Genomic DNA, 14387 nt, shown 5'->3' with positions numbered 1-14387 from the left:
GTTGTATCTACTAAATAATTCTTAACTCCCATGTACATAATCACATACTCTGTTAAGAGAGGTATCTTTTAAGTCCCCAAAATCATCAGATATTGTGGTCACACAGCTGTCAATTGCAACATTTTATTTTTAACTTTTCAAAGCACATTAAAACCGCTACACTGAGGGTAAAGACACAATGGCATTCCATCGGATACAAACACTAAATTTAAAGCAAAATCAATCTCTCAAAATCTTCAATAAATCAACCACATGGAAATATACTGACAGTAAAGAAGGTCTCCAGGCACCAGACCAGAGAATAACGACAAGGATCTGAACATCATCCACTAAAATCTGGTATCCGTGACAACGGGGAACCACTATTTTGAAGAGAGGGAGAATCTACAGTATAGTGAACTTTCCTGTTTGCAGCCCCGAAACAAATGAAACCCAGAAACCTAGTTTCACAGAGAATTTATAACTCTATTATTCTTATGCAGATCGAACAAAACCTACCTACTTTGAAGCCCATGGTTAATTTCTAAAAGGGGCTAAAAAGCAGGATTCACTTAGGTCAACTCCACTAGAAAATAAGGGACAAAATTACACTGCTAATGGATGAGAGAAACAAAGGTACATCTGTGTCACACCCATAAGGGAAACCACAGCAGACAAACCTCACAATATTTACCAATAGCATGATATATAACAAATTAAGACTGGGAAAAAGATTTTAGGAAATTTCAGAAAAGAAATTCATAGAAAGAAAATAATACTTCTAGTTTTAGAAGACAAGTTCTTGTATTTTTTTTTTATCTAGTGGTCTACTAAGCACACTAATACAAATAGCAGGGAGAACAGCTGGAAATTGGGATTACAGGCTCCAAGTTCTGCTGGACTGATAGCTCTGATCCCAATTGCTCAAATACCTAGATTCCAATGCAGCTGAAAAAGACACAGCAGACACTACAGGATGAAGGATCAATTAGATCTCCCAGAGATAATCTAAAGTTCCGTGATAGACTGCATACCGAGGACGATCCAAATGCCTGTCCTCAGAGCTTTTCAGTATCTGGGTTTAGAGCTTCCTCCTGGATTTTAAAGCAAGCTCATTAAGCACAATAGTTTGGAGGAAAAAAAAAAAAAAAGTCCAACGCTACAACAGTTTGAGAACACATCTGCAAACTAAAATTGTACATACTACACAGCAGCCTCTTCAAGGATAACACAGGTTTAAGAAATTCTCGGATCTTCTAACATACCATCCTAGAAGTCAGATTGTTTCAGTCTAAATCCTGAAACAATCAACACCTGCTTTCTTAATCCTCCCGAGTGATCTTGCATGGTATTCCAGCACTGCTGCACTTTGGATTATTATTTTGCTTTCAGTAACTGAATTGGAAACATAGGTATTATAAAACAATTTCTAAATCTACTGTTCACTAAAAATAAAAAACAAACCAAACCACCAAAACCCAAACCAATGAAATTTTGTAAAATGACAAACTTTGTCTCAGTCTTTACTCTGACAGCTCATTTGGTTTCAGAGTTCTAAGACACTGCTTCTCCTCCATCGCTGGTATCTTCTCTTAATTATCTAAAACTGTACCCTAGAAAACTCATTTTACCCAACTTTAGTCCTTGTGTATGATAGATGACTCTCTTCTACAGCAAGAAGTCCCTCCTCAGGTGACCCCCTGCTTGGCTCAGTCCACTGTTTTACCGGGCTTCCACTTGGGAGTGATGTACCTCAAATTAAGGCTCCTCCTCTCTTGCCCTGTTTGCACGCTGCCAGCAACTCTCGGAATCAGCATTTACAACATAAACAATGGACACTAATGCAAAAGTACTGGGCATTAAAGTACTATGTACATCAACCATACTACAGTAATACCAATTTTGGCTTGGGAAGTAGCCCAAATACAACACTGCATCATCAAAGGAAGCAAATCTAGACGACCAGTTGGTTCCTAGATATCAACTTTACAGAAATGAGCAGAGCTTTCACTTACTTTTTCTAGAGTCTGAAGAGTATACTTATGCTCACTCATTCTCACTGAGCTGGTGCTTTATAATTCTTTTTTAAATAATGTTTTATAGTGTTATGTCCATTGTTCTTCCCAACGGCTGCCAAAAGATTTAATTTTTGTAATGACGGATGCGTTCAGAAATTTGCCATCATACCCTGAACTTGACAAATTCTGTATTTCCAACACTGCAATAATGATTTCATTCTCCACTAAAAAGAGTTTGAAATTGAACACGAGAAAGCATACGTTCAGTTGCAAACAGAGCAGCAGATGACATCGCTGTCAAAAATGCAAACTGCACAAAGGCGAGGCATCTGAAATGTCCTGAATTTAACAGTTCAGCAGTTCTGTAAAAGGGGCAAATCTGAAGCCTCAGATCTTGATTAACTCATAGCAAGTTGGCACATGACGGGATTTCAAAGACTCCCCAGCCATTATCTAGCTTAGTGAGAAGACATTAAGCAGGCATTACTAGTTTCTGTCTCAGTGCTGTATGCAAAGAAAAGAAAAGGCTTGGTTTGTTCCTTACACTATCAGGGCACCTGCGATACAGATGCATTCCCAATGGATACACCCAAACATAAAAAGGCAATCCACATGTGTGGGATGCACATGAACACACAGCAGAGTTCATACCAAGTGTAGCCTGAAAAGAACGTTCCAGCAACTCAGTGATTGATTTCACCCTAATTAGAGAATGGTTATTTATGAGTTATTTGTACCATGAATACCACTGTCCACGGGGATTTAATTCAGAAAGATATCTCAATTTCATTTGGCAAGCTGAGTGTATTTGGGTTCCACAAAGCAAAGAAAAAGGGGGAGAAAAAAAAAACAAAACCAAAATCAATTATTTTCCAAATTCATAGCTTCAGAAATCACTTATCCCCATCACAAGTAATATAAATAATTAACTGCTTTTTTGGACTTCACCCCACACACATACACTTTTCAGAATTCAAAAACAGTCTAACTACTGGATGCTACATTTATTCAGTAGACTTATAGTTTAATCTAAGAATTAGAGAATTATAGTATACTTCAAAAAATGTATTTAATATGTTCTTGTGTTCTTTCTTGTTTTGCTTATGTTTTATGCTTTATTTTCCCTCACTTAAGGACAGTCTCAACCTTGCTGAGCTCACTTACCACTGATCAATATAATTAAGAAGCAAACATTTAATACAGAAATCACTGATACAAGAAATAGATATTATCTTGAAAAAATGTCTGAGCTTTCATCATTTAGTTCATGAAACAAGAGAGACGGGTATTTTTTCACAGTAATGACGTATCACAAATCCATTTTCTATAAAAATTCTGTTTACAGGAGGGCCCAAGCACAGAGAAAGCTGAAAAATAGCCCATCATATTGACAGGCAAATTTCTCTGCAAACAAAATTCATTTAAATGTAATATGCTCTTTAGTAATAATGCAAAAAAGCATAAACGGACGTTAAAAAACAAAGAGTTTCCAACAGAACAAAGTTCTGCAATGGAGAGCTATTCGAGCTATTACTGGAATGAGAAAATACCAGTTTTGGCATCCAGTTTGTAGATGAAACTTCCACTTATTTCTCTGCCACTAAACAAATACTATTTCACAGTCCTTGAAAAATGATACAAGGAAAAGCACTGGTCTAAAACCGGTAAGGTACCTCTATGACCTGGCTGGTTAGGACAGGTTTCAAGTACGTCAAATCCTCTTCATGTTCTAGAAAGCACTATACTCAAAAGAGATTCCTTCAGCTTTTTACCTTAATTGTGACTATGCACAGAATTAATGTTTAATGAACTACCTCTAGAGAACAAACATTTTATTTTACACCATATTGTTTGTATATGACATCCATTTACTAAATCATTTCCATTATGTTCTAACTCTTCCTTCAGGATTACACAATGCTTCACGCTATTCAACAGCCCTAAATATCACAGAATCAAGACAAGAGGTTCAAGTGTGATTTCTAAACAACAAACAGCTCAGCTCAGCTATAGTTAAGACAGTCATTGTTTACAAATCCAAGCAAAATTTCTCACATAGACACATCGCACGAACAAGCACTGAATTTTTCTTCAAATTAAACATTTAGGATGCAATACTAGTGAAGTAGTAACTTTTATTTGCTGTTGAGCAGTAATTCTGTTTCTATTTTGTAAACTATAACTTCCATATTGGTAATGAGTAGTATTCTTTCTAAACCTCAGAGGTTGTTTGTTTCTTTGGTTTTGGGTTGTTTTTTTTTCTGAGTATTTCAACTGCAACATATGCAAACATCTACTGTACTCAAACTAAAGAGGTAAAAACAGTAGGCTCAAAATTATTTTAATGTTTGTTTACAAACATATGAAAAAAAGCAAAAAACACTATCTGTCCTCAGACTTCCCATTAAAGAGAAATATGTGCCGCAATATCTATCTGTAAAATCATCCCTGAAGCAATGTTAGAGCCCTGACTAGTAAAATGGGGAATGAAGATGTTAAATTAGGATCGTGCCCTGATTTCTCCCCCCACACCCCTAACATTAATTCAGGTGATTTGTCCCTCCTATATTGTTCCCACCACTTTCCGATGCCTGAACTGGTTTTTCTGGAGGAAGTGCGCACCTGTGACTGAGAAGAGGTGCTGCTTCTGGTGAGTTAAATTGCTAGGTCTTTCTTTTCTTGTGTCTCTATCTTTTCAGCTCTTTGAGTTCCTCTTCTCCTCATGCCCAGCTCCTCACCAATCCCCCCACCAATGCTGCTATGCTCAGTTGCATCAGTTTTCCCTCCCTTTCACCAAATACATCAACTATTGCTATAAACTGAGAGAAGTTTTACTGCTACATGAGAAATGCTTCCAGACATTTCACAACAAATCTACTGCAAATAACTCATGGCATAAAGGCAATTATTTTAAATTATCAAAGAGCTGGATAGCCAAAAATTTCTGCCTACCTAAAATGAACTCATTAATTAAAGGAAGGAAAAAAAAAAAAGTCCAATCCCATAAACACTGTCTAGTTATAAAGAAATCAGTAATACAGGTTTTTATACACAGAAAATAGCAGCTGATTCTGGAGAAGTTATTCAAGTAGAAGTATATATAATCCATACAGTTAAGCAATATTCATTCACTGAGCTACTCTCAGACTTTTGAGCATACAATTTTCTTTCAAAATCTCTTCTGACCACTCAGTAGAAATACCTTTTTCTTTACACAAGAAATTATTTAATTATTTTAAGCAAATGCATCCAAAGGAGCAGATTTCAAATTTGGGAAGAAATCAGTTTTGCCATTGTAACAACTTAGAATTACAGTATTCACACTAAATGTATATAAAACAACCTATTCTAACCATTAGAATGCACAAGTGATACAACCGGAAATTTACCATTTTGTTTCCTCTTTATCTACGCAACAGACCAACTTCACTTACTGGCTTCTCATTCTTAAAGATATACCAGTTTCCCAACCTTTGCTATGATAAACTTAGTTCCTGGAGAAAACAGACACGTCTTAAGTTTCTCAGGAAAGCTCTGATTAACAACTAATATATTAACTTTAAACTTTAAAAAAATCAGAAAGATGGTCACTTAAACTGGTGATTGCTAAACTTCAGGAAGGAACAAAAAAGTATCACATAAAAATATAGTATAAAGACATTTGTGGCAAGATAGATTTAACCTAGCCAGAGCATACAACAAAGATTTTACTTATGAAGCCTACACCATATGGTGGCATAAAGAATTGCAATCCTGTAACAAAATCTGTACTAGATAGAGATTTGGAATCCTTACCCTGTGAATAGTACATTTAATTTTGAGAACTCTGTTACAAGAACATCAGAAGCAATTCAGAAAAGAAAAGCAAAAAAAAATAATTACAGGGTTGGTACAAAGTTTGGAAGAATTTTATTACTTCTTACACAAAGAAAAATGGAAAAAAAGGAACAAAAATCTACCAAAATCAGAGCAGTGTAACCTGACAGCTCAGAGAAGAATTCAAGCTACCAGGAGGAATATTCTAGGAGTGAAAGAAAAATGCAGGCAAGAGTATCAAGCAAGATTTTTTTTTTTTTCCCCACCCAAGAGAAATATATTTGGGTGCTGAACTGACTCTTAGAAGGACGGAATATCTGAACACGAGTGCCTCTGAATTAGTCAAGGTACTTATGGATGCAGTGCTAAAGACAAGTCATAGATGCTAGTCTTTAACTGTTGATGACAGAAGCGTATAACCTGCTCTACCTCTCTTACCATCACTTATAATACAATGGCTTTTAATTTGCACAGAACCAAAACTCCTAAACAGGATCACTTGATAACTAAAGCAGAAGCACGGATTCATCCTAAGTCAAGTGCCAGGTATCAAACAGCAGTAGCTTAGATATAAAGGACAGAACTTATTAAAGCCTAGGGCAGAGAGAAGGAGGGGAAGAAATCCTAGCAAGGAAATAATTTCTCTCATTTCAAAGAAAGTATAGTAAACTATTCAAATACGGAGAAGCTAAAGCTACCTTGAAGGACAGAGACTGCATTCCAGGAATCCTTCCAGTTGTTGATGTCGCAGCCATCTGATTCCATCTTGTTTAACTGAAAAGGTGTGTTAGCTAATACCCATAGAAACACTAGCTAGAAACATTTTGTTGGCCAGTCTAATTCTACACAAAAAACATGGTGTCATATAACAGCACCTGGATTTTTATATGTGTCTTGTTATTTGGTTCTGCAGTTTTTGCTCCCCTTCTACTTTCTCTTTTCCAAGTAGTCAGGAAGGTAGCACAGCATTCATGTGTAATGGTGACTGAAAGCTAAAAGTGATTGGGATCACTCTTCCCCTCATTTCTATCTGTTACAGAAATACATTTACCTTTTTTCCTACAAAAATCATGCATTTCAAATACATAGAGGTAAGAGTATAAAAAGCTTTTTAGTCTTGAGTTACAACTGTCTAACTAACCTGTTTGTTGGAATTCCTGATTTGAATAAGGCAGGAGGAGATGTGAAATCAGCTTTGGTCGACTGCACTGCCAACTCTTTCTCCAAATTTCCAGTTCTGCCCTGCTGTACCTTCAAAATAATGTTTCATCATTAGTTTAACCTCAGAAGTGTAGTAGCCTCAACACTCAACATAGCACATAGCCAACACAAAAAGAAAGTAAGTCCAACTTTAATAAAAATTTTTAAAAACTGTCACCTTTGCACAGCTAGAACAATTCCATATTTTATAAGGGTGTATTACTTAAGTACTGTGTTTAATATATATAAGAAGCAATATACCAGAGAACAAATTACTACAGAAGATTAGGCAGTTTTATTTTCCAAGCATTTGATTTGGACATGAACAGACCAAACCGATTTTCTTGTAGAATTTCCTGTATGAACAAAATAACATCTTAATTTTTAAAATGAGCAAACTTATTAAAAAAATAAAAATCTTCATAATCTTAATGACAGAGATATCTAACAAGTCTGCTACCCAACAACAAACCATGAGACAAGAAATTGAGTTGATTCTGCATCTGCCTTACTGACCATGAGATCTAGTAACCACTTAATTTCTGAGTCATACTAGGAAGTCACTTCATACTCTGGGTTATGCAAACTTTAAAAGATTTTTCATTAGTTCAGACTGAATACCTCAAACACACACTGCTGTTTCTGAAGTACTGAAAATTCCAGAGACACATTATTAAAGTTATGCAAGACCTTTGGTGCAAGTACTTCAAGTATTGTTTGACTTCAGCAGCATGTTATACATGAAAGAAAAATCTACATGGGTAAGCAATAAAGACAAATCTCTACTGATTCCATTTTTGAAGACACTCCCACTGTACCAACCACATAGCTGCATCACTCTACATAGCTAGTTCACTCATGGTATAACATCGTATAGGTTGTGATCTCACAGCTTCTTGTAGGCAAGTGAACTACTAAGCTTTTGCAGAATCCCACTTCTAAACACAGGTACCTCTTTCCCAAACCCACAAAAATGCACAGAAATAGTAAAGATCGTTAAAATTGAATTAAACTATCCAGATACATGATTAAAAAAAAAGGGAAAAAAAACCCTCCTGAATAGGTTTGGTGTATTTAGCTGAAAAATCTGTAAGACTTCTATTAATTAATAACTGGAAAATGTGGGAGACAAAGTCTTGCCAGTTACAGAAGATTAATCCAAACATCATGTAAATTACATGAGACTTAGTATTTCAGAAGAGTGGGAAGAAAAGTTAATGAAATTATTAAATAATTAAACTCCTTGTAAAACACATGACAAAAATCTTACTTTAGACTCTTACAACACAATTATTATCTGTACCGTTCGATTACTGGACTCCCAGAGAGTCAATATTGAGCTAGAAGTAGGGGAAGTTTTGGGTTGGAATACTTATCCTTCTTCCTTCAGGACAACAGTTCAGAGAAGTTTGAGATTGCAGTCAGCTGCAAATCGTAAATCCCATTGCCCACCATTTCCACCATTCCACAACACTATTATAATGATAACTGAAGAAGGTAAAAAGCCCCGGGGAGCTTTGGATCTCTTCTTGCTAAGATAAAGTCAAAATTACTGGAAACCCTCAGGTAGCATATGGGAGGAAACAAAAATACCTGTCTGCAATTGACACTTCTGTCAGGAGTATACAGAAAAAAAGTAACAAACAGTTCCAAGTCAGTTTAATGACAGTTCAAGACCAAAAATGCTGCATATTAAAAATAAGCAAAATAAATAACCTTTGTATTATAATTTCAATTTTAGTATCAAATGAAAGAGTAAATGAGAAAACAGGAACTTCAGAAAAATGTTTAATCCTTAAAAGAAATCCTGTCATATAGATTTTTCTGCTCTCTGAAAATCAGCATTTCTGAATGGAAAAATATTATATATAACTTGATTTATTGCCATCTAATCCCAAAAGGATAATAGAAAAATACAGAAGATTGATTTTCACATCTCAGAGTTGCCAACGATAAGTGTTACAAAACACAGTAAGAGCCACAAGGCCACAGGAAAAATAAACATGCCATAATCTACAAAAGCTTCTCCACCACATCTGCACAAATTCTTTAATCTGCACAAACAAATGCACTACAACTAAAAATAAACCATGACATAAAGAAAAATTAGTTTCACTGGGAAATTTGTTAGTTCACCAGGCCACTAACTCACATGCTTGCAGAAGGGTGATGAACAAAGGGTGACGAGCACTTTTTAATCAGCATTTTGTGACATACACAGAAAGTCACTGATGTAAGATGAGAGTCTGAAATAATGGCTGGGTCCATTTCAGTTGTTCTTCTATCAGTCTGTGGCAGCATGGGAAGCAATACTCAACAAAAATGAGAGCAACCAACAAAAGTTTACTAAAATTCACCTTAAAAAGATGGTATCTGCCATCGAGAATCTCTGCACTTGGTCTTACTTCCATAGCATTGTCTTCAGCCTAAGTTAAATAACACATTGCCCATTAAGATACCATACAACTCTTATGTGATGGGCCACAACCTGAATAACGGTACAAATGCAATCTAGCTGTAGCTAGTCTGTCACACTATCCACACAAATTGCCAGAGAAGCAACAGAGAAACACTCTAGGCTCGGGGTGGGGAGTCAGGTGCAAACTCTAACATAAACGCACTGAACTGGGCAGAACAAGCTTATGACACACAATCAGCTTTACAGGGAAAAACAGCATGTAGAATACCACAAAAGTTGTACTAATTACCGTAATTTTATTTGTGGTTGAGGTAACTGGTAAAATTTCAAGACCCATTCGTATTCTCTTTTGTTTTTCACAGTAAGCTTTCCAAGTATCTTCATTGAACCCATAGTTGAAGTAATCAGAGAGATCAGCCCCTTTAAATAGAAAAGCATAGGTTTTTAGGACAGTACAAAGTTAATTTCTATTTTCTTCACTGAACATACCTACACCTCTATTTGTAACATCAAAACAGATTAAGTATTGATCTAAAAACATACTACTGAAATGTTCAATACAGTTTTACATCAGTAAACATAGAGTATTCATAGTTAAGACTATAAACACATTAAAATTTATTCAAAAGGAGTATCTTGCCTAGCATCCTGTCTCAGGGATCAAGGGCAGACACTTACAGAATATCATAGGATATTATAATCCCCGTACCTTTGCAAAAAGGATAAATGTTAAGATCTACATGTTTGCTGTACGTTCAGTGAAGAAGCACTGCCTTTTGCTTGTTCTGTATTTGACTCCTCATTTCGTTTTGACTCTTCCTTTCATTTGATGTGTTTTTATTGTAAGAGACACCAAACATAACTCAAACTCACAGAATACATTTCAAATAGCTAACCGTTAAAACACCAGAATGTTATCAAAGCCTTTTTTTATCCACTTTGTGGACACTATTTGCATTGCCAAAGCAATTTACAAACTGTAGAAAAAACCTATACACAGTAGCAAGATGTACTGCCACTAAAAAAACCCAACCAACTCTGGTATTAGACAAGTCTGCCCAAACCACTTGAGCCAATCAGACAATACACAGGAGACTTATGGAAAGCCCATGTGGTACCAGCTCCTTCTTCAAAGCTTATGGATGTCTACGTGTGAACACAAAGAAGCACAAGCAGCTACATTTCACCATTCATCATGCTCAAACCTGCCAGAACTATTTTCTGTTCTGCTTTATCTTCTGTCCTATGGCACAGACTAATCTCCACAGAAATACGGATTTCCAAGGAGAGTTCAGGATATACATGCATTTTAAAAAAATAAAGGGCACGTCCTACAGTCTCTTTTTGCTGACATATGTGAGGGATATATACCAAGAAATACGGCACACCCACACACTCTGTGGCACAGCACAAAGGCAACAAGTAACTTAGCTGCTTTTTTCCAAGTTATATTGTACAGTATCTTCTAGCTATAGGGTAGAGAACATCTACATGCAGTAAATGGGCACTCTTATTAAAATAACCTACTAAATACCTACATATCAGTGAATGTAAACCAGAGCATTACCTGGTTTTCTCCAGGGTTTATCTTCAAAAGAATCTAAATCTACTTCCAGAAGGGGCACACCATTAATGCTGCCTGGTGCATCTAGATCCACCCCTTTAACTTTTGCACCTGTGAAGAAAAGTTAGAAAGTCAGAGCCTTCTGTCTCTACCAAATAAAGAGTTTTAACAGCTGTAAAAATAGAAATAAAAAGTCAGATTTAAATTCATCAAGAAGTTTTGGAAGTGAAAATTATTTCCTTAATCCAAAACAATTAAACATTGGTTTGCATTTTTACTAATATTTACTTGTATTACTGTGCAAATTTTCTTACCAGAAGATCCATAAGCTCGTCCTCCTGTCTTAATATTGAGATTCACAGGTGCTGCTCCGTAACTTAAAGAAATTAACAAAAAACTGAATTAGACAGAGAAAACTCTTAAAACCAAAGAAAACACAAAACAAGAGTTAGCCAGATCCAGAAACAAACTGGACCCAGGCTCAATCGCCATCCTCAATCTCTAGCTTTCCAACTGGAAACACTGTAAAAGTAAAGAGATCAGCCTAGGAGGAAGAGAGTGTACCTTTCTATGCTCAGTAGCAACTTCTCCAACTAATAAACAGTTGTGAAGCAAGTCCCAGTCACTCTTCCTGAGTTGAAAGGATAAAGACCTTGATAGAAACAAGAATGGACAGAACCAGAAGAAGAGAGAAAGGAAAAATGCAGTTCATTTAGGAATACAGATGACACTCTGGGGATTAGAGTAAAAACAAAATTAAAAAGAAGAAAGGGTTTAGACAGATCCTTTTCTCTTTTCATAATTATTCCATTTAATCTGTACAGAAATGGAAAATACAAGCACTTCTCTACAATGATTGAAAGGCTGTTTGTTTCAACATGCTTCTAGCAATCACCTATCCTTATGACCAACAGAAAAGTATGTAACATTTCACTTTCTAAAAAACTTGAGAGCTTTCTTCATAAACGCACTCAGAAATCTAGATACTGAACTGATTTAACTACCTTAGGAATTACAGTATTGTTCATTTGGAACATCAGGAGCTAGCTTTCACTACCATTTGTGTGCAGTGTAGCTTATCCTCACAGGTGGTATCAACCCATAAACATAATGAGATTAGCACATAATTAGAAGGCAGTGTATAGTTTACAGCACCACTTCCATGCAGCTTTAGTTTTCATTCAAGTGCTACAACAGTACAAAACTGACACAAAACAGTTAACCTTCTGATCTGCCATGCTGTATTTGTGCATGACTGTCAAACAAATCTTACTTTTTTTTTTAACAACAGTTGGCTGCTATATGAAAAATTATTTAATCCTATAAAAGGAACTTGTTATACTGAAGTTAAAACGAACAGCAAAGTTGAGTTTATTTTACATTATTGCCCTTCCATGAACTTTCTGTCCAATTTGCCCAGAAAAAAAGGTTTGTCAGAAAACAACCATTTCTACATAAAACTTTTTACTCTAATTAGATTTAGGATCATCTGCTCATTGTTTTCAGTATTCATGGAAAGAGCACTAGCAAATCCACTGAGAATATAAATCTAATTTTGCTTTAGTCTCACAAAATTTGGGGTCACTGCCTACATCACAAGCATACTGCAAGTTATTGAAAGCAGACAAATAAAGAACTGAAAAAATTGCTTTTCTATTACATTGATTTGCCCAGTTAGTTTAGGATATGAAATACTGAAAGTTTAAAAATATTATGTTTCAAAAATGACTAAATCACCTGCATTCTACAGTTAAGAACACACTAACATACATGAGTCAGACCTACTTGCAGACCTGTCATAATTCTATTAAGAAATGACGCCCTAGTAACTCTGGTTTTAATAAGCATAAAAACAGTAGGATTGCCAAGACAAACAAGCAAACCACTTCCCTCAAAAAACTTCCATGTAATGAAAAATAGTATTTCATTAATTTGGGGTAAAATTAACACTGTTCAAAAGTGTTCAGTGAAAAACAAGCCCTTTATCAAGAGAAGGAATATAGGGCAATAACACTAACAAAAAATATTCTTATATGGTGCAAATGCCTAAACCATGATCTTGAGAAATGATCTCCAGAGACTGGCAGCTCCATCCTGAAGTATATTAAAATCTTATTTGAGAACATTAATAGGAATTGAAACTACAGAGGTCTAATTAGAACTGTATCCACTACAAACAGGATGAAGGACAAATGTTTCTAATGTCCTCTGTGCTTATCACTCTACCATTTGCAACAAAAATGTCACTGTCACAATAATGACCCTAAAAATGCTAAGTAACATAGCCATTCCATAATAAAAAACAACTCTCTAATTTACAAACTTAATACAATAATTTCTCAAAATCTGAAAACAAAATTTAACACAACAGCTCTTCAAGACATTTCATTGACTTCATTTCACTTTTTTGTTTTCAAATCACTGTATCACTAAAAAGATTGTTAAAGAGCTGAAAAAAAACCACTAAATTGAGACTAACTATGCATACAATTTGACATTGACAAGTATTAAAGAGCCTGAATTAATACTTCAATGTAAACTTGAAAGTTCCCCCAGTTAATATTTGCAAATAACTTACCTATATTGTGGAGCTCCTGTTTTAATATCCCCTATGGTGACTTGAACATCATCTTCATCATCATCGCTATCACTATCACTGTCATCCTCAGCCTCTGCCACCTTCTACGAAAGAAAAAGTCATTGCTTAGACAAAAAGCAGTCACTTACCTTTACAGTGGAAAAATAATCCAGACAAAACTATTCATTCTAGAAATCTTCGAAAGAAGAAAATTCTCCTTCTCCTAGACCTCAGAACTGAGCAGCATTAACAGTAAATTAGGAGACTTATCTACTGAAATGCTACAAGTATCTGAAACATCTGGATCAAAATAGGGAAGTATCTTTATACTAAGCTCTGTTTCTGAAACATGACATTTCCTAAATAAGCATAAACTAGGTTCCACTAATATCTTCTTCCCTCTATCTAGCTCATACACACCGGTTCTGCTCTTATCTTGTCACTCAGGAAAGAACTTAAAGATACGCAGGACTAGCTTCTTGTCAGCCTCAATTACATATCCAGAGTAACTAAAACAAATGTTTTACCAGTTGTAGATGAACACTGTTTAGGAACTGACATCAATAAACTATATAAAATACTTGAGATTTTTCAGCAAACAGGCTGAAAAAACAGGCTCAAGAGCACACTGCATGCTGTTCTGTCCCATAACATTCAAGCCTGCTGGTAAATAAAATAGTCACACCAGTTCATACCAAGAGTTGGTCAAGTCCAGTGTTTTGTGTTTGTTTGGTGTTTTGTTCTGTTTCTCCCTCCCAGAGACCACAGGGGAGAGAAAACACAGGGCAAACACATAAGGTGCTCCTCCCTAAC

The 14387-nt window shown here is 35.7% G+C and overlaps 1 protein-coding gene across 1 annotated transcript in view; it reads right to left on the bottom strand.

Annotated features, from left to right (window-relative positions):
• The window catches only part of FIP1L1 (factor interacting with PAPOLA and CPSF1), a 43552-nt gene that overhangs the window by 23643 nt on the left and 5522 nt on the right, over positions 1–14387 (bottom strand). The window contains exons 4-10 of the mRNA XM_009706099.1: positions 13575–13678; positions 11311–11372; positions 11000–11107; positions 9722–9852; positions 9371–9439; positions 6955–7064; positions 4537–4644 (exon numbers count right to left, since the gene is read on the bottom strand). Of these exons, the coding sequence (XP_009704401.1) occupies positions 4537–4644; positions 6955–7064; positions 9371–9439; positions 9722–9852; positions 11000–11107; positions 11311–11372; positions 13575–13678 (692 nt within the window). The remainder of the gene's footprint in view (positions 1–4536; positions 4645–6954; positions 7065–9370; positions 9440–9721; positions 9853–10999; positions 11108–11310; positions 11373–13574; positions 13679–14387) is intronic.

The sequence above is a fragment of the Cariama cristata genome, unplaced genomic scaffold, assembly GCF_000690535.1.
Source record: "Cariama cristata isolate BGI_N322 unplaced genomic scaffold, ASM69053v1 scaffold12088, whole genome shotgun sequence".
Taxonomy (NCBI): domain Eukaryota; kingdom Metazoa; phylum Chordata; class Aves; order Cariamiformes; family Cariamidae; genus Cariama; species Cariama cristata.
This window is presented reverse-complemented; position numbering and strand designations above follow the sequence as displayed.